General features: G+C 40.4%; 1 protein-coding gene across 4 annotated transcripts in view; it reads left to right on the forward strand.

Annotated features, from left to right (window-relative positions):
- FAAH2 (fatty acid amide hydrolase 2) overlaps positions 1 to 21045 on the forward strand; it is a 198471-nt gene extending 177426 nt beyond the window's left edge. For all 4 annotated transcript variants that reach the window (XM_077989153.1, XM_077989152.1, XM_001095907.5 and 1 more), the window contains one exon: positions 20580 to 21045. In XM_077989153.1, the coding sequence (XP_077845279.1) occupies positions 20580 to 20755 (176 nt within the window). In that variant the 3' untranslated portion in view covers positions 20756 to 21045. The remainder of the gene's footprint in view (positions 1 to 20579) is intronic.
- The last annotated feature ends 2208 nt before the right edge of the window (positions 21046 to 23253 follow it).

Genomic DNA, 23253 nt, shown 5'->3' on the forward strand with positions numbered 1-23253 from the left:
TTTCGCTTCTGTTGCCCAGGCTGGAGTGCAATGGCACAAGCTCGGCTCACTGCAACCTCCACCTTCCAGGCTCAAGCGATTCTCCTGCCTTAGCCTGCCAAGTAGCTGGGATTACAGGAGTCTGCCACCACACCAGGCTAATTTTTGTATTTTCAGTTGAGACAGGGTTTTGCCATGTTGGCCAGGCTGGTCTCGAACTCCTGACCTCAGATGATCTGCCTGCCTTGGCCTCCCAGAGTGCTGGGATTACACACATGAGCCACCGTGCCCGGCCTTAATTTGTTAAGTCTTTGAAAAAAGTTGCTGCCTAAATTGCTCTGTTTAAGTTTCTAGCACCTAGCTCCTCGGTTTCTGAAGACAGGTAAAATACTTTAGTCAGTAGGCTAGAATCCAAGGAGAAATATACTGTTTATACCTTTTGGGGAGGATTTTCCTCAGCTTGAGGCTTCGTATGGTTTGCAACTTTTCCCTCTAGTTTAGTCTTGAACACATTTAAAGAGTGTCCCTTGTAAGCCAGATGATATTCTAGGTAATATTGATACAAGACTCATGATAGATGATAACTGCAATTTAGCAAGTTTCTAATATATATGAAGTACTAGGAGCCAGAAATTCTATACATTATCTCATTTATGTTTCCCCCAAATCCCTCACAGCAACTGAAGTTATCTTTGTGTAAAACCTGAGAAGGGAAACTGAATGACTTATAAAGTGATTTAAGGGTCAGGGTCAGGACTGAAATTCAGTTGTATTCTATCTGACTTTAAATGCAATGTCATTTTCACTACATGTATGGGTTGATAATACTCAGTTATGTTTTGTTTTTATTGTCTTTACTAAAGCTGAAAATATATGAGGTTTGGGAGATCTTTTGTCAAAGATGTAGAATTGTTGGATGCCAAATAGGTTAATGTTTTATTGCTGATTCTTTTTTTTTTTTTTCCTACTGAGACATTCTCCTCTGTTTCCCAAGCTTGTATAAGTTTCTTATGTTTGTCTCCTACTTACAAGATGGGTAAATTAAATCAGATATTTAATTTTTGGGCCTTGGCTTTCTTACAGCTAAGGTGAGGATGCTACGTTGACTTTGAAGGATGGTTGGAAGGATTTAATGTAATAATGTGTAGAGTACTTTAAAATTATTGATAATAGTGATGATAATACCATTTATTGAAGACATGTATATGTTTATATTGATATTAATGTAGGTAATATCAATATCCCTGCTTTACTTCATAGTATTAGTTATATGTGTTTTCCTTGTTTTATCTATTCCTAGAATTGTTCTGAGTTTTACATCTCTCATCTCATTTTATCTTACAGCAGCCCTATAAAAAGGAGAAACTATTAGTGTCCTTATTTTACAGATGAAGGAATTTAGACACAAAATTCTTTAGGAGACATTTGCAAAGTCACATAGCTAAGATAGTATTGGAACTGGGACTTTATCCCAGGCCCTATGATTTCAGAGGAAGTGACCTTATTTATTACACAGAAGAAGAAACAGGAGGCTGAATAGGGTCTCTCAGCTATGAAGTGAAGTGATAAGGATTCAAACCCAGGTCTGTCTGACTCTAAATCCTACTGCTCTTAATTAACTCTCTTCTCTTGTTCTTCTGCCTCACTTGGTGCTCAGTGAACCAAAGTACCTTCTCTTACTTTGCTTCATTGACACTCTACAACGAGAATCAATTTATTAAGCGTGTATTGTGGACTATACAGTATGCACTGGTGTTAGATGAATCAGATACATTCCATGCCCTCAGGGAGCTCCTAGCTTAGTACAAGAGAGAAGAAAAATGTTAACAGAGAATTTCAATAGAAGAAAACAAAGGAAGGCTTTCTGGAATAGGTGACCCCTGACCTGGATCCTGAAGGAGAACTAGAAATTAGTCAGAGGAAGGATGTTGGGTAAGTATTACAGTGGTCCAGGCAGTAGGAACCCCATGAGCAATGGAATAGAAAAACACATCAGGAACACTGTGGACAGAGGGTATAAACACTACACTAACTGGAGAGAGTAAATTTTTAATAGAGGAGTGAGAGGAGGAGCATGAGTTTGAAACGGTAAGCATGTCATGGAGAACATTCACAGCCATGCTAAAAACTGCAAAAAAAAAAAAAAAAAAAACACCTTATATTATTTGTCTTGGCAACCTGCCCCATCCTCCTTTCTTTGCATAATGTCACTGGAATAACACAGCAATGAAAGAGAATAATCTAGTCTACAGATTCTTTGAACATTTGATTAGCCTATGCTATTTCCTGGTAACATGCAATCAACAATGTTTCATATCATTGTATCTCAAATAAGTTATTTACAGCTTTCTTCCACTTTAGTCATACAATGATTATCAACATAACACCTATATGTCATAATAATTGGGAGAGGTGATTACCAGGACAGATGGAAGGAAACAGCTAACAAAAGTGGCCTTCCACTGGCTTTCTCCCCTCTCCCCACTTCAGTTTAGATGTCTGTACTCAAAGATCTCTTGGACTATTTATATCCTGAGATGAACAGCATTGGCCATACAACATTTTAAAGATCTCATCTGAGAAACCCACTGATATTGGTTCCAGGAATGTTAAGCAGATCTTTTGTGACTTCTTCAGCATCCAACATTAGCATGAAACTCAAGATTTATATGTTAGGTTTGGCAAAATCATAACATGCCACCCTCAAGAGTCCATCTTGTACCCATGCCAATCATTAACAATTGATCACAGCATTGTTTTTCTCTGAGAACAAACTTGGCTTTGTGATGTTTCAACAGAGTGGGCTTGGTCACCTTGCCAATTGATAAGCTAGACACAAAAAATAAAATGTTCACGTAGTCTAAGCAAAGATTCTCCATAACAAAATAGTCTGCAATATTGTTAGCTCCTCAAAGGCTGTGGTCTGTATCTATCTTGTTCACCTATGTAATCCCCGTTGACTAGGACATTGCATTGTTGCACAAAATGCATAATTCTTTTTGTTAAACTAACAAATGTATAATTAAAAATATGAATAAGAATAAGCATCCCAGAATAGCAGTAATAAGCTCAGCAAATTCTCTCTCAAACAAACCAACAATAAAACTGAAAAATTACTGGAAACAACCATTTCAGGTGTGAAAATGATCAAATGGCATAAAGCATTCAGGAGCATTTATTCAAGAAAAATTAGTGATTCCTAACAAGAAAAGTTGTAGTCTATGATATTTAAGCTGGGACCTGTTTTCCCCCTCCACTTCTCAGATACAACTTTGAGGTACAAAAGTTTCACACTGAGTAGAGTAAGGCAGACCTTAAAGACTGACAACTCCCATTCTTTCCAGACCCATGTTACACAGCATCTGTTGTGGGCAAGTAGAGAATACTGCTACATCCAACAGCTTCCATTACCTGTGGCACCTTATTATAGAAGTTCCAAACAAGGTCATGGCTGGTCATAAGTACTTGCAGCTCTTCAACCCTGCCCAAGAGAGGCTGATTTTACATGGAGCAGAATATGGAAGATCTTAGATGCAAAAAATTCCATGAAAGCTAACATTTCAGTGATACTAACAAAATTCTTAGCAACATACTCCAGAGGTAGAGAAAAATCAGAATCAAGAGTTGATAAGACATATTACACACCCAATATAGAAGTATCTGGATTCATAAAGTAAGTTCTTCCTAACCAATGAAAAGATTTAGACAGCCACAAATAATGGTGGGGGATTTTAACACCCCACTCACAGAGTTAGACAGATCACTGAGGCAGAAAGCTAACAAAGAAATTCTGGACTTAAACATGACACTTGACCAATTGGACCCAATCAACCTCTACAGGGTACTCCACACAACAACCACAGAATATGTATTTTTCTCATCCATACACAATATATTCTAAGGTCCACCACATCCTTGGACATAAAGCAAATCACAATAAATTCAAAGAAATCAAAACCATACCAACCAGATTCTCAGACCATAGTGTAATAAAAGCAGAAATCAATACCAAGATCTCTCAAAAGTACCAAAAAAGTGGAAATTAAACAACTTTCTACTGAATAACTCTTAGGCAAAAAACAAAATTGAGACAGTAATTAAAAATTACTTTGAAATTAATGAAATAGTAGACACAGCTTACTCTCTCTGATGCAGTTAAGATGCAATTTGAGATGCAGTTAAAGCCGTGATAAGAGACAAATTTGTAGTGTTAAACACCTTCATCAAGAGGTTAGAAAGATTTCATATTAACAACCTAAAGACACAGTCAGAAAAACAAGAAAAAAAAGAACATCCAACTCCAAATATAGTGGAAGAAAATAAACAACTAAATCAGAGAACTGAGCTAAATTGAGACCCAAAATTCCATACAAAAAGTCAATGAAAACAAGTGTTGATCCTTCAAAAGAATAAACAAGATTGATATACCATTAGATAAACTAACAAGGAATAAAAAAAAAAAAATCCAAACGAGCACAATAAGAAACAACAAAGATGACATTACAATTGATTCCACAGAAATAGAAAAGTTCCTTAGAGACTATACAGAACACCTTTGTGCACACAAGTTAGAAAATATAGATACAATGGATAAACTCCTAGAAACACACAACCTCCCAAGATATAATTAGGGATAAAAGTGAAGACATGAACATATAAATAACAAGTTCATAAATTGAATCACTAATAAAAAAAACTTACCAACGAAAAAGAGCCCAGGACCATGGATTCATGGCCAAATTCTACCAGACATATAAGGAAAAACTGATACCAATCCTACTCACACTTTTCCAATAAAATCAAAGAGGAGTCTTCTCCCTAATGCATTCTGTGAATCCAGCACCATTCTGGTACCAAAATCTGGCAGAGACAAAATGTATAGTAAATTTAAAAAAAAAAAAAAAAATGAAGTCAATGTCCCCAATAAACACGGATGCAAAACTTCTCAACAAAATAATAGCAAACTAAATCCAGTAGCACATCAAAAAGTTAATCCACCACAGTCATGTAAGTTTTATTTCTGGTATGCAAGGTTGATTCAATGTACACAAATCAATAAATGTGACTCATCAAATAAACAGAATCAAAAGCAAAAGCTATGTGATCATCTCAATAGATACACAAAAAGCCTATAATATAATCCAACATCCCTTAATGACAAAAGCCCTCAACAGATTAAGCATTAAAGTAACATACTTAAAAATAGTAAAAGCCATCTATGACAAACCCACAGCCAACATAATACCGAATGAGCAAAAACTGGAAGAGTTCCCCTTGGGAACTGGAACAAGACAAGTATGCCCACTTTCACCACTCCTATTCAATATAGTACTGGAAGTACTAGCCAGGGCAATGAAGAAAGGGAATAAATAAAAGGCACCCAAATAAAAAGAGAGAAAATCACATTCTCTCTCTTTACTGATATGATTCAATACCTAGAAAACCCTGAAGACTCTGCTAAGTCTCCCGGAACTGATAAATGAATTCAGTAAAATTTTAATATACTAAATCAATGTACAAAAATTATTAACATTATTATACACCAACATTGTTCTAGGTGAGAATCAAATGAAGAACAGAATTCCATTACAATAGTCACAAAAAACGGAATACCTAGGAACCCATCTAACCAATGAGGTAAAGATTTTTACAAGGAGAACTGCAAAACACAGCTAAAAGACATCAGAGATAACACAAATAAATGGAAAAATATTTCATGCTCATATATTGGGAGGATCCACATAGTTAAAATGGCCATACTGCCCAAAGCAATTTACAGATTCAACAGTATTCCTATCAAAATACCAATGCCATTTTTGACAAAATTTGACAAAATTATTCTTAAATTCATTTGCACCAAAAAAGAGCCTCAATAGCTAAAGCAATATTAATCAAAAAGAACAAATACAGAAGCATCACATTGCCCAACTTCGAAATGTTCTATAAGGCTACAATAATCAAAACAGCATGGTACTGCTACAAAAAAAGAGATGCACAGATCAAGGAAACAAAATTGAGAACCCAGAAATAAACCTGCCACCTACAACCATCTGATCTTCAACAAAATGAGCAAAAGTAAGCAATGGAGGAAGGACTCTCTATTCAATAAATGATACTATAATAGTTTGCCTGCCATATGCAGAGGAATGAAACTGGATCTCTACTTGTCACCATATATGAAAATTAACTTCAGGTAGATTAAATATTTAAATGTAAGACCTCAAACTATAAAAATATTGACAGATAGCTGGGCAGGTGTCATGTAATCCCAGGTACTCAGGAGACTGAGGCAGTAGAATTGCTTGAACTCAGGAGGCAGACGTTGCAGTGAATCAAGATGGCACGACTGCACTCCAACCTGGGTGACAGAGCAAGACTCCATAAAAAGAAAAAAAAGAAAAGAAGAAAAAAAGAAAAAATCCTAGAGGAAAACCTAGGAAGATGGATGTCAAGATGGCTGAATAGGAACAGCAGCTTCAGTCTGCAAGTCCCAGTGAGACCAACGCAGAACGGGGGTGATTTCTGCATTTGCCATTGAGGTAACCTAATCATCTCACTGGGACTGGTTAGGCAGTGGGTGCAGACCATGGAGGGCAAGCAGCAGCAGTTTTGGGCATCACCTCACCTGGGAAGTACAAGGAGCAGGGGGCCTCCCTTCCTCAGCCAAGGGAAGCCATGAGGAACTGGGCTATCCAGCCCAGATATTACCCTTTTCCCACAGGTTTGCAATCCACAGAACAAGAGATTCCCTCTTGTGCCTACACCACCAGGGATCTGGGTTTGAAACACAAAACTGGGAGGCTGTTTGGGCAGTCACTGAGCTAGCCCCAAGAGTTGTTTTCTTGTTGTTCCCCAGTGGCACATGGAACTCCACTGAGACAGAACTGTTCACTCCACTGGAAAGAGGGAAAGGGGGCTGAAGCCAGGGAACTAAATGGTCTTGCTCAGTGGTTCCCACTCCCATGGAGACAAGCAAGCTAAAAACCACTACCTTGAAATTCTCACTGCCAGCACAGGAGTCTGAAGTCAACCTGGGATGATCTAGCTTGGTGAGCGGAGGGACATCCACCATTACTGAGGCTTGACTAGGTCGTTTTCCCCTGAGAGTGCTAAAGAGGCCTGGAAGTACAGACTGAACGGAATTCAATACAGCATGGCAAAAGCAGCTGTGGCTGGACTGCCTCTCTAGATTCCTCCTCACTGGGCAGGTTATCTCTGAAAGAAAGGCAGCAGCCCCAGGCAGGGGCTTATAGATAAGTCTTTCATCTCCGTGGGGCAGAGCACATGGGGGTGACTGTGGGCACAGCTTCAGTGAACTTAAATATTTCTGCCTGCTGGCTCTGAGGAGAACAGCAGATCTTGACAAGGGAGTTTATCCCAGAACAGTGCTCAAGCTCTGCTAAGGGAGAGACTGCCTCTTCAAGTGGGTCCCTAAACCTTGTGCCTCGTGACTGGGAGAGACCTCCCAACAGGATTTGACACACATGTCATACAGAAGAGCTCTGGCTGGCATCAAGCCAGTGCCGCTCTGGGATTAAGCTTCCAGAGGAAGAAGCAGGCAGCAATCTTTGCTGTTCTGCAGCCTCCGCTGGTGATACCCAGACAAATAGGTTCTGGAGTGGACCTCCAAGAAACTTCAGCAGACATGCAGAAGAGGGGCCTGGCTGCTACAAAAAAACTAACAAGGGCGGAGCAAGATGGCCGAATAGGAACAGCTCCAGTCTCCAACTCCCAGCGCGAGCAACACAGAAGACAGGTGATTTCTGCATTTTCAACTGAGGTACTGGGTTCATCTCACTAGGGAGTGTGGGACAGTCGGTGCTGGTCAGCTGCTGCAGCCCGACCAGCGAGAGCTGAAGCAGGGTGAGGCATCACCTCACCTGGGAAGCCCAAGGGGGAAGGGAATCCCTTTTCCTAGCCAGGGGAACTGAGACACACAACACCTGGAAAATCGGGTAACTCCCAACCCAATACTGTGCTCTACCAAGGATCTTAGTAAATGGGCACACCAGGAGATTATATCCCACACCTGGCCAGGAGGGTCCCACGCCCACGGAGCCTCCCTTATTGCTAGCACAGCAGTCTGCGATCTCGAGGCAAGGTAGCAGCGAGGCTGGGGAGGGGCGCCCGCCATTGCTGAGGCTTAAGTAGATAAACAAAGCTGCTGGGAAGCTCGAACTAGGTGGAGCTCACAGCTGGTCAAGGAGTCTTGCCTGTCTCTGTAGACTCCACCTCTGGGGACAGGGCACAGCTAAACAATAAACAACAACAACAACAACAACAAAAAGCAGCTGAAACCTCTACAGACGCAAATGACTCTGTCTGACAGCTTTGAAGAGAGCAGTGGATCTCCCAACATGGAGGCTGAGATCTGAGAAGGGACAGACTGTCTGCTCAAGTGAGTCCCTGACCCCTGAGTAGCCTAACTGGGAGACATCCCCAACTAGGGGCAGACCGACACCCCACACCTCACACGGTGGAGTACACCCCTGAGAGGAAGTTTTCAAAGCAAGAGTCAAACAGATACACTCGCTGTTCAGCAATATTCTATCTTCTGCAGCCTCTGCTGCTGATACCCAGGCAAACAGGGTCTGGAGTGGACCTCAAGCAATCTCCAGCAGACCTACAGCTGAGGGTCCTGACTGTTAGAAGGAAAACTAACAGGAAGGACACCCACACCAAAACCCCATCAGTACATCACCATCATCAAAGACCAGAGGCAGATAAAAAAAACCAACAAAAAGAAAGCAACAACATCAACATCAGCATAAAGAAACCCACACAAAACCCCATCCAAAGGTCATCAACCTCAAAGATCAAAGGTAGATAAATCCATTAAAATGAAGAAAAAACAGCACAAAAATGCTGAAAATTCCAAAAACGACAATGCCTCTTCTCCTCCAAGTGATCACAAATCCTCTCCATCAAGGGCACAAAAATGCATGGAAAATGAGTTTGATGAATTGACAGAAGTAGGCTTCAAAAAGTGGGTAATAAAAACTCATCTGAGCTAAAGAAGCACTTTCTAAACCAATGCAAGGAAGGCATGAAGACAAGATTAGAGAAAAAAGAATGAAAAGGAATGGAAAAAAGCCTTCAAGAAATATGGAACTATGGGAAAAGAATGAACCTATGATGGATTGGGGTCCCAGAAAGTGATGGGGAGAATGGAACCAAGTTGGACAACACATTTCAGGATATTATCCAGGAAAACTTCCACAACCTAGCAAGACAGACCAAAATTCAAATTCAGGAAATACTGAGAATACCATTAAGATACTCCTCAAGAAGAGCAATCCCAAGACACGTAATCATCAGATTCTAAAAGGTTGAAAGGCTGGAATAAATGTTAAGGGAAGCCAGAGAGAAGGATCAGGTTACCTACAAAGGGAAACCCACCAGACTAACAACAGATGTCTCCCCAGAAACCCTACAAGCCAGAAGAGAGTGGGAGCCAATATTCTCCAAGAAAAGAATTTTTAACTCAGAATTTCACTAAATATGTAAAGGAAAATCTGATACTAACCACTGCAAAAACACACTAAAATATAAAGACCAATGACACTATGAAGAAACAGCATCAACTAACATGCAAAATAAGTAGCTAGCATAATGATGACAGAATCAGTTTCACACACAACAATATTAACCTTAAATGTAAATGAGCTAAATGCCCCAATTAAAAGACACAGACTGGTAAATTGGATAAAGAGTCAAGCCCCTGATGGTAGTTTCTTTTGCTGTGCAGAAGCTTTTTAGTTTAATTAGATCCCATTTGTCAATTTTGGCTTTTGCTGCCGTTGCTTTTGGTGTTTTAGACATGAAGTCTTTGCCCATGCCTATGTCCTGAATGGTACTACCTAGGTATTCCTCTAGGGTTTTTATGGTATTAGGTCTAACATTTAAGTCTCTAATCCATCTTGAATTAATTTTCATATGAGGAGTAAGGAAAGGATCCAGTTTCAGCTTTCTACTTATGGCTAGCCAATTTTCCCAGCACCATTTATTAAATAGGGAATCCTTTCCCCATTTCTTGTTTCTCTCAGGTTTGTCAAAGATCAGATGGCTGTAGATGTGTGGTATTATTTCTGAGGACTCTGTTCTGTTCCATTGGTCTATATCTCTGTTTTGGTACCAGTACCATGCTGTTTTGGTTACTGTAGCCTTGTAGTATAGTTTGAAGTCAGGTAGCGTGATGCCTCCAGCTTTGTTCTTTTGACTTAGGATTGTCTTGGAGATGCAGGCTCTTTTTTGGTTCCATATGAACTTGAAAGCAGTTTTTTCCAATTCTGTGAAGAAACTCATTGGTAGCTTGATGGGGATGGCATTGAATCTCTAAATTACCTTGGGCAGTATGGCCATTTTCATGATATTGATTCTTCCTATCCATGAGCATGGTATGTACTTCCATTTGTTTGTGTCCTCTTTTATTTCACTGAGCAGTGGTTTGTAGTTTTCCTTGAAGAGGTCCTTTTCATCCCTTGTCAGTTGGATTCCTAGGTATTTTATTCTCTTTGAAGCAATTTTGAATGGATGTTCATTCATGATTTGGCTCTCTGTTTGTCTGTTACTGGTGTATAAGAATCCTTGTGATTTTTGAACATGAATTTTGTATCCTGAAACTTTGCTGAAGTTTCTTATCAGCTTAAGGAGATTTTGGGCTGAGACAATGGGGTTTTCTAAATATACAATGATGTCATCTGCAAAGAGGGACAATTTGACTTCTTCTTTTCCTAACTGAATACCCTTGATTTCTTTCTCTTGCCTGATTGCCCTAGCCAGAACTTCCAACACTATGTTGAATAGGAGTGGTGAGAGAGGGCATCCCTGTCTTGTGCCAGTTTTCAAAGGGAATTTTTCCAGTGTTTGCCCATTCAGTATGATATTGGCTGTGGGTTTGTCATAAATAACTCTTATGATTTTGAGGTATGTTCCATCAATACCGAATTTATTGAGCGTTTTTAGCATGAAGGGCTGTTGAATTTTGTCAAAAGCCTTTTCTGCATCTATTGAGATAATCATGTGGTTCTTGTCTTTGGTTCTGTTTATAAGCTGGATTATGTTTATTGATTTGCGAATGTTGAACCAGCCTTCCATCCCAGGGATGAAGCCCACTTGATCATGGTGGATAAGCTTTTTGATGTGCTGCTGAATCTGGTTTCCCAGTATTTTATTGAGGATTTTTGCATCGATGTTCATCAGGGATATTGGTCTAAAATTCTCTTTTTTTGTTGTGTCTCTGCCAGGCTTTGGTATCAGGATGATGTTGGCCTCATAAAATGAGTTAGGGAGGATTCCCTCTTTTTCTATTGATTGGAATAGTTTCAGAAGGAATGGTACCAGCTCCTCCTTGTACCTCTGGTAGAATTCAGCTGTGAATCCATCTGGTCCTGGAAATTTTTTGGTTGGTAGGCTATTAATTATTGCCTCAATTTCAGAGCCTGCTATTGGTCTATTCAGGGATTCAACTTCTTCCTGGTTTAGTCTTGGGAGAGTGTAAGTGTCCAGGAAATTATCGATTTCTTCTAGATTTTCCAGTTTATTTGTGTAGAGGTGTTCATAGTATTCTCTGATGGTAGTTTGTATTTCTGTGGGGTCGGTGGTGATATCCCCTTTATCATTTTTTATTGCGTCTATTTGATTCTTCTCTCTTTTCTTCTTTATTAGTCTTGCTAGCGGTCTGTCAATTTTGTTGAACTTTTCAAAAAACCAACTCCCGGATTCATTGATTTTTTGGAGGGTTTTTTGTGTCTCTATCTCCTTCAGTTCTGCTCTGATCTTAGTTATTTCTTGCCCTCTGCTAGCTTTCGAATGTGTTTGCTCTTGCTTCTCTAGTTCTTTTAATTGTGATGTTAGAGTGTCAATTTTAGATCTTTCCTGCTTTCTCTTGGGGCATTTATTACTATAAATTTCCCTCTACACACTGCTTTAAATGTGTCCCAGAGATTCTGGTATGTTGTATCTTTGTTCTCACTGATTTCAAAGAACATCTTTATTTCTGCCTTCATTTCGTTATGTACCCAGTAGTCATTCAGGAGCAGGTTGCTTTACTTCCAATTATGTGGTCAATTTTGGAGTAAGTGTAATGTGGTGCTCAGAAGAATGTATATTCTGTTGATTTGGGGTGTAGAGTTCTATAGATGTCTATTAGGTCTGCTTGCTGCAGAGATGAGTTCAATTCCTGAATATCCTTGTTAACTTTCTGTCTTGTTGATCTGTCTAATGTTGCCAGTGGAGTGTTGAAGTCTCCCATTATTATTGTATGGGAGTCTAAGTCTCTTTGTAAGTCTCTAAGGACTTGCTTTATGAATCTGGGTACTCCTGTATTGGGTGAATATATATGTAGGATAGTTAGCTCTTCCTGTTGAATTGATCCCTTTACCATTATGTAATGGCCTTCTTTGTCTCTTTTGGTCTTTGATGGTTTAAAGTCTATTTTATCAGAGACTAGTATTGCAACCCCTGCTTTTTTTTGTTCTCCTTTTGCTTGGTAAATCTTCCTCCATCCCTTTATTTTGAGCCTATATATGTCTCTGCATGTGAGATGGGTCTCCTGAATACAGCAGATGATGGGTCTTGACTCTTTATCCAGTTTGCCAGTCTGTGTCTTTTAATTGGAGCATTTAGTCCATTTACATTTAAGGTTAATGTTGTTGTGTGTGAACCTGATCCTGCCATTATGATATTAACTGGTTGTTTTGCTAGTTAGTTGATGCAGTTTCTCCTAGCCTCGATGGTCTTTACATTTTGGCATGTTTTTGCAAAGGCTGATACCGGTTGTTCCTTTCCATGTTTAGTGCTTCCTTCAGGGTCTGTTGTAAGGCAGGCCTAGTGGTGACAAAAATCTCTAAGCATTTGCTTTTCTGTAAAGGATTTTATTTCTCCTTCACTGGTGAAACTTAGTTTGGCTGTATATGAAATTCTGGATTTAAAATTCTTTTCTTTAGGAATGTTGAATATTGGCCCCCACTCTCTTCTGGCTTGTAGAGTTTCTGCCGAGAGATCTGCTGTTAGTCTGATGGGCTTCCCTTTGTGGGTAACCCGACCTTTCTCTCTGGCTGCCCTTAAGATTTTTTCCTTCATTTCAACTTTGCTGAATCTGGCAATTATGTGTCTTGGAGTTGCTCTTCTCGAGGAGTATCTTTGTGGCGTTCTCTGTATTTCCTGGATTTGAATGTTGGCCTGCCCTACTAGGTTGGGGAAGTTCTCCTGGTTGATATCCTGAAGAGTGTTTTCCAACTTGGTTCCATTTTCCCCCTCACTTTCAGGCACCCCAATCAGACATAGATTTGGTCTTTTTACATAATCCCATACTTCTGGCAGGCTTTGTTCATTTCTTTTTCTTTTTTCTTTTGGTTTCTCTTCTCACTTCATTTCATTCATTTGATCCTCAATCGCTGATACTCTTCTTCCAGTTGATCGAGTCAGTTACTGAAGCTTGTGCATTTGTCATGTATTTCTCGTGTCATGGTTTTCATCTCTTTCATTTTGTTTATGACCTTCTCTGCATTAATTACTCTAGCTATCAATTCTTCCCCCTTTTTTTCAAGATTTTTAGTTTCTTTGCGCTGGGTACGTAATTCCTCCTTTAGCTCTGAGAAGTTTCATGGACTGAAGTCTTCTTCTCTCATCTCGTCAAAGTCATTCTCTGTCCAGCTTTGTTCCGATGCTGGCAATGAGCTGCGCTCCTTTGACGGGGGAGATGCGCTCTTATTTTTTGAATTTCCAGCTTTTCTGCCCTACTTTTTCCCCATCTTTGTGGTTTTATCTGCCTCTGTTCTTTGATGATGGTGACGTACTGATGGGGTTTTGGTGTAGGTGTCCTTCCTGTTTGATAGTTTTCCTTCTAACACTCAGGACCCTCAGCTGTAGGTCTGTTGGAGATTGCTTGAGGTCCACTCCAGACCCTGTTTGCCTGGGTATCAGCAGCAGAGGCTGCAGAAGATAGAATATTGCTGAACAGCGAGTGTACCTGTCTGATTCTTGCTTTGGAAGCTTCCTCTCAGGGGTGTACTCCACCCTGTGAGGTATGGGGTGTCAGACTGCCCCTAGTGGGGGATGTCTCCCAGTTAGGCTACTCAGGGGTCAGGGACCCACTTGAGCAGACAGTCTGTCCCTTCTCAGATCTCAGCCTCTGTGTTGGGAGATCCACTGCTCTCTTCAAAGCTCTCAGACAGAGTTTTTTGTGTCTGCAGAGGTGTCTGCTGCTTTTGTTGTTGTTTAGCTGTGCCCTGTTCCCAGAGGTCGAGTCTACAGAGACAGGCAGGTTTCCTTGAGCTGCTGTGAGCTCCACCCAGTTAGAGCTTCCCAGCGGCTTTGTTTACCTACTTAAGCCTCCGCAATGGCGGGCGCCCCTCCCTCAGCCTCGCTGCTGCCTTGCAGTTAGATCGCAGACTGCTGTGCTTAGCAATGAGGGAGGCTCCGTCGGCGTGGGACCCTCCCGGCCAGGTGTGGGATATAATCTCCTGGTGTGCCTGTTTGCTTAAAGCGCAGTATTGGGGTGGAAGTTACCCAATTTTCCAGGTGTTGTGTGTCTCAGTTCCCCTGGCTAGGAAAAGGGATTCCCTTCCCCCTTGCGCTTCCCAGTTGAGGGGATGCCTCGCCCTGCTTCAGCTCTCGCTGGTGGGGCTGCAGCAGCTGACCAGCACCGATTGTCTGGCACTCCCTAGTGAGATGAACCCAGTACCTCAGTTGAAAATGCAGAAATCACCGGTCTTCTGTGTCGCTCGCGCTGGGAGTTGGAAACTGGAGCTGTTCCTATTCGGCCATCTTGCTCCGCCCTCCCCTCTCTACCTATCTTTAATGCTTTCTTTTTTATTATTGACTTTAGATAGTGTGATCACTATATACCTTCATAATGTTTATTTTAAATAATATCTCACAGGTGTTCTCTGAGTTTCTTCTATGTGGATATCTTTCTAGCAAGATTAGCAAAATGTTCCTGAATTATTTCCTCACATATGTTTTCAAGGTTGTTTATGTTTTCTTCCTCTCTTTTAGAAATGCCAATATATTATAGATTTTTTTGCTTCACATAATCCCATATTTCACAAAGGCTTTGTTCCATTTTTTAAAAATTTTTTTTCTATGTTTTTGGTGACCAGTTTAGTTTGAGAGACTGTTCTTCAGTCTCTGAAATTCTTTCTTCTACTTGGTCTAGTCTATTATTAAAGTGTTCAACTGTATTTTGAAATTCTTTAAGTGAATTTTTCATTTCCAGAAGTCCTGTTTGATTTTTTAAAAATATGTTTATCTCTTCCTTCATATTCTGAATTGCCCTCATAGTTTCTTTTTGGTTGGTTTTCAATCTTGTCTTGGATCTTGTGGAGCATCTTGAGAATCCACAGTTTGAATTCTTTGTTTGTCATTTCTGAGTTTCCATTTTCTTAGGGTCCATTGCTAGAAAGCTAGTTTGACTCTTGTTGGTATCCCAACATTCAGCTTTTTCATGGTGCCAGATTTCTTATGCTGAGTTCTTCTCATCTTGAGGTATTGTCACTTACTTTTGAAATTTATTTTTGTTCAGATGGTATTTGTTTTTGTGACAGAGTTTTGCTCAGTTGCCCAGGCCAAAGTGCAATGGCATGCAATCAATCTCACCTCACCGCAAACTCCACCTCCCCAGTTCAAGCGATTCTCCTGCCTCAGCCTCCCAAGTAGCTGGGATTACAAACATGGGCATGTGCCACCACACCCATCAAATTTTGTATTTTTAGTAGAGATGGGGTTTCTCCATGTTGGTCAGGCTGGTCTCGAACTCCTGACTTCAGGTGATCCACCCGACTCGGCCTCCCAAAGTGCTGGGATTACAGGCTTGAGCCACTGTGCCCGGCCACTGGAAACATTTTTATTGGGCTATGCAGTTTGACCTGCTGGCCAGGGGGTAGCACTTAAGGGTAAGATGCAGATGTGGCACAAGCAGATGGGTATTTGATCTTTGTTTACTCTGAGGGGATCTCTGTTGTTTCAGGTAATGAGCTAGATAGTGGGGTTCCCAATGCCCTGAGCTTCCTTCTTGACTGTGGCTTGTGGTGACACACCTGATCTGATTTGGACCCTTTGGCTTGCCCACAAATGCTCTAATGATGAGCACAGGCACCAGTCTTGATAAGGGTGACTGGGGGAACTCCTGGTACATACACTTAGGCCTCTGCTGGAAGTGAGGGGGTTGCACTGCCTCCATGTCCTAAATAGGCAGGAATACAATCTGTTCCCTTTTCACACCCTTGTCATAGGGCTCATCATGTACACTTCAGACGCGCGTTGTTATCTGTCCAGGCCACAGTGTGTCTGAGAGCCAAGGAAGATGCCTCTCTTGCAACTTTCCATGGGGGTGTTTTTGAGGCAGAATATCTTTACTCACTCAACCCAAATACAGACAGCTTAATGGCTCACCTGTTCTTTGACATATTAATGTTGCTGCTTCATGTAAGGGAGAGGTCTGCTTTTCAGCCCATGTAGTGGGTGTCATTTGTGGTGGTGTGAGCTGGTTAGGTTAGTCTGACCTCAGGTGCCAGGAGGACTGGGTAAGTACTAGCTGTGTTAGACTGGGCTAGGTAGCTCTCCAGTCCCCAGGCCCTTAGATGGTCCACTGGATGACATTTACGAGTCCTGAAGGAGCTGGACCTGGGTTGAGCCAGCCCAGAGTTCAGTGCTGTCTGTGTAATGGGGAGAGTTGTGTTGGTCCCTGGGTCACTGGTTGAACTCTCAGGCAGGTCAGGTAGACCAGTCAAGTGGTGGGAACCTGAGGGTAGAAACTGGCCTGTGGTTATTGGGCTCTCCAAGGGGCTCTGGGCTGCAGCTGAAATATTCAGTTGGGGGCAGGCCAGCCATGCTGTGGACCTTTCACTGCGTAGGGCAGGTCCCCGAAGTTGGAAAAATGGAAACTGGAAACTGTGAGGCACGTGGTACACTCACACTTTCCTTCTACAGATGTAGTGTTGGATTTTGTTGTGGGAGGCATGCACAGGTAGGTGCCAGGCCTCCCTACTCTCTCCCTGGCCCAGAGGTGGCAGGGGCAAAGTTAGTGGCAGTTGTGGCTGCAAAATGGTTGGTAGCAACCTCTGGGATTTGGGCTGTCAAAGAAATGCCAAGCCATGGCCACAGTGTTCAAGCAGGGGCAGGGAAAGGTGCACTGGTGACCTGGAGCCTACAAGTCCCATTTGGTGGAAAGCAGTAAAAGTGGGGAGTTGTGTGGCATGCAGTATACCTGTTGCTCCTTTGTACTTCAGCTGTGGTATCTGTGCTAAAGGCTGCAGAAGTGCTTAGCTTTCCCATTTCCTCCCTAGCCCAGGGGAAGGAGGGATGGCATAACTTCTGTTACTTAAACATTGGTTATTTTGATAGTGTCCCATAATTCTCAGACCTTCTTCATTATTTTTTCTTATACTTTCTTTAACTACCTTACCTTTCCTTAAACACTTTTACTTATAACGTTCCTTAGCTACTTCTGAATTCATTATCAGTCATTTCATAGATCTCTGTTCATTCAGGGTCCATAGAGGTTTATTAGTTTATTTTTGTGATTTTTAGAAATTATTTGTAATTTTTGTGTTCTTGTTTTGGTGCCTGTGCATTTGGGTACCTGACCACCTCTTTCAGCCTTTGTAGGTGTTCTTTGGCAATGATAATCTTTCAGTATTTATTCTAACCTGGGATTTTGGGTAGACCAACTGATAGCAACCCTGGACAGCTGACTTTGCTCTTGGGTTCTCTAGTTGGGGTGAGCTGCTGCCTGTAGTTTGAGGTTGAGTGGAATGGTGAGCTGTGCTTTGTAGTCTGATGAGACAAGTAGCTGGGTTTTAATTTGGCAGTGCTGATGGCTGTCCTTTGCAATCACCTCTGATCAGATTGCATTGCATGCTGCCTTCCCCAGCAAAACAGTACTGCTGTTTGGAATCTGTAGTCAGTCAGGGCCATGCGCTCATGCTCTTAGACTCGAGGAGGTCTCTGGGGTTACTGTTCAGCCACCTGGGACAAGCCAGGTTAGGTACTTCCTTTACAGGTATTCATGGATCAGCACTTGCCTTCTGGCCTGAGGAAGCCTTAAAGAGAACATTAAGCGTTAGTGGGATTGTCATACAGTCAGTGGGGTTGGGTGGGGCCAGATGCTCTATTCCATGGATAATTACTGACCTACAGTTGCCTCCAAGCCTGGAAAAGGCTCAAGAAGAGAAGTGACATTACATAAGGAAGCTGGCTAGGGACTTCAGCTATGCAAACCCATGGACTGTGGTTCCTGCAGAGCCATAGTTGGCTGCTTTCTATCATTTAGCACCTTCATTGACAAAAGTGAAGAGCTACTGCCAAAATCCATGTGCTCATCTTTGTGAGCCCCACCCCTTTTCTTCATTTCTAACTAACCTCAGGTGCCCTAGCCCTGCTGGTATTCCCAATGTTTGTCATGGAGAGACAGGAGTGAGCTTCCTGTAAAGCACCTCACAACAATGAGGAAGCTGGATATATGTTTACAACTCTCTTTTCCCCTGCAGAAACATAAGCCCAGGGGAATCTTCTGTGGCACCCTTACAGTTTGAGAGAGGGTGATGATACGAAGTGAAACCATTCCTCTTACCCTTTGAATGCAGCCGTTATCTGTTCTGTGGCTGGAGGGGCTATCTCCCAAATTCAGGGATATTCATGAAAGTATTCTTATCTGCGAATAGTTGGTAGTTGGATTTCTGTGAGGGGGACTGGAACTGGAGAACTCCTAGTTTGTTATCTTGCTGACATCACTCTCTTTACTTCCCTCTCAATTTACTTTTAATAAAGTAAAAAGTATTGAAACCTTTATTAAAAGGTTTCATTACAGTTCCGTGAAGAATTAATAGTCTTTTCATCAAATGGTTCTAGGACAACTGGGTATCTACATGCAAAAGAATAAAGTTGGAGCCTTGCCGCACACACAATGTATACAAAAACTAATGTGAAATAAATAGGAGACCTAAATGTAAAAGCTAAAACTCTAATATTGTTATAAGAAAACATGAGTACATCTTCATGACCTTGAGATAAAAGGCTTCCTAGAAACAGCTTCAAAAGCACAGGCAACAAAAGAAAACACGATAAATTAGAATTTGCCAAAATTTTTTTAAAAAAGCTATTTCAATAGCTTCAATAATAAAAGAAAAGACACTGACCAGGGCGAAATATTTGCAAATTATATAACGACTGGGGATTTATATTCTAAACATAGGAAAAACACTTACAACTCAATAATAAGACAATAACCTGACTTAAAATGCACGATGGATTTCAATAGACATTTTCCTAAAGAAAACATACTAATTGCCCATAAGTGCATGAGAGAATGTTCAATGTAATTGCTCATTAGGGAAATGAATATTAAAACCACAAGGAGTTATCAATGCACATTCACTAAAATAGTCATAAACAGAAAGAATAAGGGTTAATGAGCATGTGGAGTAACTGGAACCCTCATACATTTCTGGTAAGGCTATTGTTAAATTCGTGCAGACTCTTTGGAAAACAGTTTGGCATTTTCTTAAAATGTTAAATGTAAATTTGTCATAAGACTCCACTATTTCATTCACCTATATATGTATATATATGCTCAAGAAATGAAAACAAATATTCATACAAAGACTTATAAACAAATGTGTAATTATATTGCTGATTTTTGCAGCATAATTAGTAATAGCCAAAAGTGTTAGTCCAACTGTCCAGTAACTGGTGAATAGATAATCAAAATTTGGTATATTTATTCAATGGAATAGTCTTTGTCCATAAAAGAATCATTTATATAAGCCTTGAAAACATTGTGCAGAATGGAAGAAATCAGACACAAAATGTTACATATTATATAACGCAATTTCTAGAAAGTGTTCAGAATAGGAAATCTATATAGATAAAAGTTAAATTACTGGATACTAGGGATTGGGGGAATAGAGAAATGGAGAGTAATTGCTGATTGGTATGGAGTTTTTGGAGTGAATGACAAAAATGTTCTCTAACTAGATTGTGGTGATGCTTGCACAATTCTGTAAATTTATTAGCAATCATTAAACTGTACATTTGAAATGCGGAATCTTATTTTATATAAATTATGCCACAATAAAGTTTTATAACAGCATGAATGAGGTAAATAATGACAAATCACAACTCTAGATTAGTGTGAAGTGATATTACAAAATGTTTATAACTTAAAAGAAAATCCATATATTTAAGAATATATTATTCTACTTTATAATTTACTCTGCTTTTTTCTGAAAGTGCTATGGAAAACAAGTTAGAATAACATCAAGGGAAATAACTTTAGGCTATTATTGACATTTTCTGCATTCAGATCTCAATTACAGCTTTTGCTAGCCAAGTGATCATGGATGTGTTATCTAACTTCTCTATTCTTCAGTTATTTCATCAGAAAAATAGTGATAATTAATAGCTTCTATATCATTAGCTTGTTGTGATGTCAAATATTTAACACAGGTAAAGTTCCTAAATATTATTAAGTCCTAAGTAGATAGTAAATTGTAATTATATGTTTTCACCTATTGTCTTCATTATTGACAAAATAAATGAAGAAATATGTTTTCAGGAACAGGTCTTGATTTCTCACTTCTTTTGTTTGTTTTCTTTAGGTGTCTTCAATGCCCTGGGTTTACCTGTGACCCAGTGCCCACTGGGGCTGAATGTCAAAGGACTTCCTCTAGGTATCCAGGTTGTGGCTGGACCCTTTAATGATCATCTGACCCTGGCTGTGGCCCAGTACTTGGAGAAAACTTTTGGGGGCTGGGTCTGCCCAGGAAAGTTTTAGGAGGACCTTCTGCAAGGTTAATGTCTGTGTGTGTGTGTGTGTGTGTGTGTGTGTGTGTGTGGTGGTGGTGGTGGTGGTGTTTCTGTTAATTGGGTGAAATCAAGCACCAGCAGGCAAGCAGAAAAACAACTGGGGAATTTATTGACTCATTTAGTTATTCTTTCTACTTTTATTTCCTTCTCTAACTGTTGATCTTACTAAAATGGTAATATTTGCTTCTTGCCTTTATGTTACTGGAAAATTAAGACATGTAAATGGACAAGTGCAATAAAGTTTCCTAAATGCTGGAATCATGTCTGCTTTGGGTACAGCAGGGAAATTAAAGAAGGGAATGTCCAGTGCTAAAGAGGGAATCTTAAGAAACTTTAGAGAAGAGATGATGCTGAAACCAACAAATGCAGAGTTACGTGTTTTCCAGGCTAGCCATTAAGTAAGGGAATTCCAGTTAGAAGAAGCTACAGTGAAGAAGGCAAGGACATGCTGCTGTGAGTTAGTATGGCTGGCAGGGAACTGGAGGGAGGTACATAAGTAATGAGACTATGGTAAGGAAAGCTCTTCCAATATCCCCCAAAAATGTTTTATAATTTTGTTCGCTAAACAATCCTAGAAGCAACAGGTCCTTGAACAACATTACACACACACACACACACACACACACACACACACACATATAAAATGATATCATTATATATATAGTCATATATATAATGGATTTAGAAAGTCATTGTTTTGCAACCATTAAAATAATACTTAATTCATACATAACTCATCAATGGATCCTAAAACCACTGGACAAAAGTTTGACAAACAGAATATTTGTAGTCTCAAAATATCTTTTCACCTACCACTTATTAATTTCAAGAGTGGGGAATATTACCTGTAGAGTGCAGATATATGGTAGACACCATCATAATCAAATAGCCAACATTAATCTGAACAACAAATCTGTGATGTCCCTGACAAAAATGAATCACCTGAATCTAACTATAATAAATTATCAGACAAAACAAAATTTATAAACATCTTACACAATTAAGGGCCTGTATTATTTAGAAATGTCAAAGAATTAATGCCAGTGACAGGCTAAGGAACTGCTCCAGATTAAAGGTGAATAAAGACCCATGATAACTAAATTCAATGTGTGATCTCAAATTGGAAAAGTAAGATTTTTAAAAAAGATAATGTTAAAACAATTGGACAAATATAAATGTAAGATGTTTTGTAGATAATGTACTGTGGCAATTTTGAATTTCATTTTCTATTTATTTATTTATTTATTTTTAAACTTTTCATGTGCAGAACGTACAGGTTTGTCACATAGGTATACATGTGCCATGGTGGTTTGCTGCACCTATCAACCCATCATCTACATTAGGTATTTCTCTAATGCTATCCCTCCCTCCACTCCCTGACAGGTCCCAGTGTGTGACGTTCCTCTCCCTGTGTCCATGTGTTCTCATTGTTCAACTCCCACTTGTGAGTGAGAACATGCAGTATTGGGTTTTCTGTTCTTGTGTTAATTTGCTGAGAATGATGGTTTCCAGCTTCATCTATGTCCCTGCAAAGGGAATGAACTCATCCTTTTTTATGGCTGCATAGTATTCCATAGTGTATATGTGCCACATTTTCTTTATCCAGTCTATCACTGATGGGCATTTGGGTTGGTTCCAGGTCTTTGCTATTGTGAACAGTGCTACAATAAACATACATGTGCATGTGTCTTTATAGTAGAATGATTTATAATCCTTTGGGTATATACCCAGTAGTGGGATTGCTGGGTCAAATGGTATTTCTGGTTCTAGATCCTTGAGGAATCACCACACTGTCTTCCACAATGGTTCAACTAATTTCCACTCCCACCAACAGTATAAAGACATTCCTAGTTCTCCACATCTTCTCCAGCATCTGTTGTTTCCTGACTTTTTAATGATCGCCATTCTAACTGGCATGAGATGGTATCTCATTGTGGTTTTGACTTGCATTTCTCTAATGACCAGTGGTGATGAGATTTTTTTCATATGTTTGTTGGCTGCATAAATGTCTTCTTTTGAGAAGTGTCTGTTCATAGCCTTAGCCCACTTTTTGATGGGAATTTTTTTTCTTGTAAATTTGTTTAAGTTTTTTGTAAATTCGGCTATTAGCCCTTTATCATATGGATAGATCACAAAAATTTTCTCCCATTCTGTAGGTTGCTGGTTCACTCTGATGATAGTTTCTTTTGCTGTGTAGAAACAGAGCACCTGGGGGAAGGTGCGACTGTGGGTGCGGCTTCAGCAGACTTAAACATTCCTGCCTGCTGGCTCTGAAGAAAGCTGCAGATCTCCCAGCACAGTGCTTGAGCTCCACTAAGGGACAGACTGCCTGCTCAAGTGGGTTTCTGAACCCCATGCCTCCTGACTGGGAGACACCTCCCAGCAGGGGTCAACAGATACCTCATACAGGAGAGCTTTGGCTGGCGTCTGGCAGGTGCCCCTTGGGGATGAACCTTGCAGAGGAAG

This window comes from Macaca mulatta, chromosome X (genome assembly GCF_049350105.2).
Source record: "Macaca mulatta isolate MMU2019108-1 chromosome X, T2T-MMU8v2.0, whole genome shotgun sequence".
Lineage (NCBI taxonomy): Eukaryota > Metazoa > Chordata > Mammalia > Primates > Cercopithecidae > Macaca > Macaca mulatta.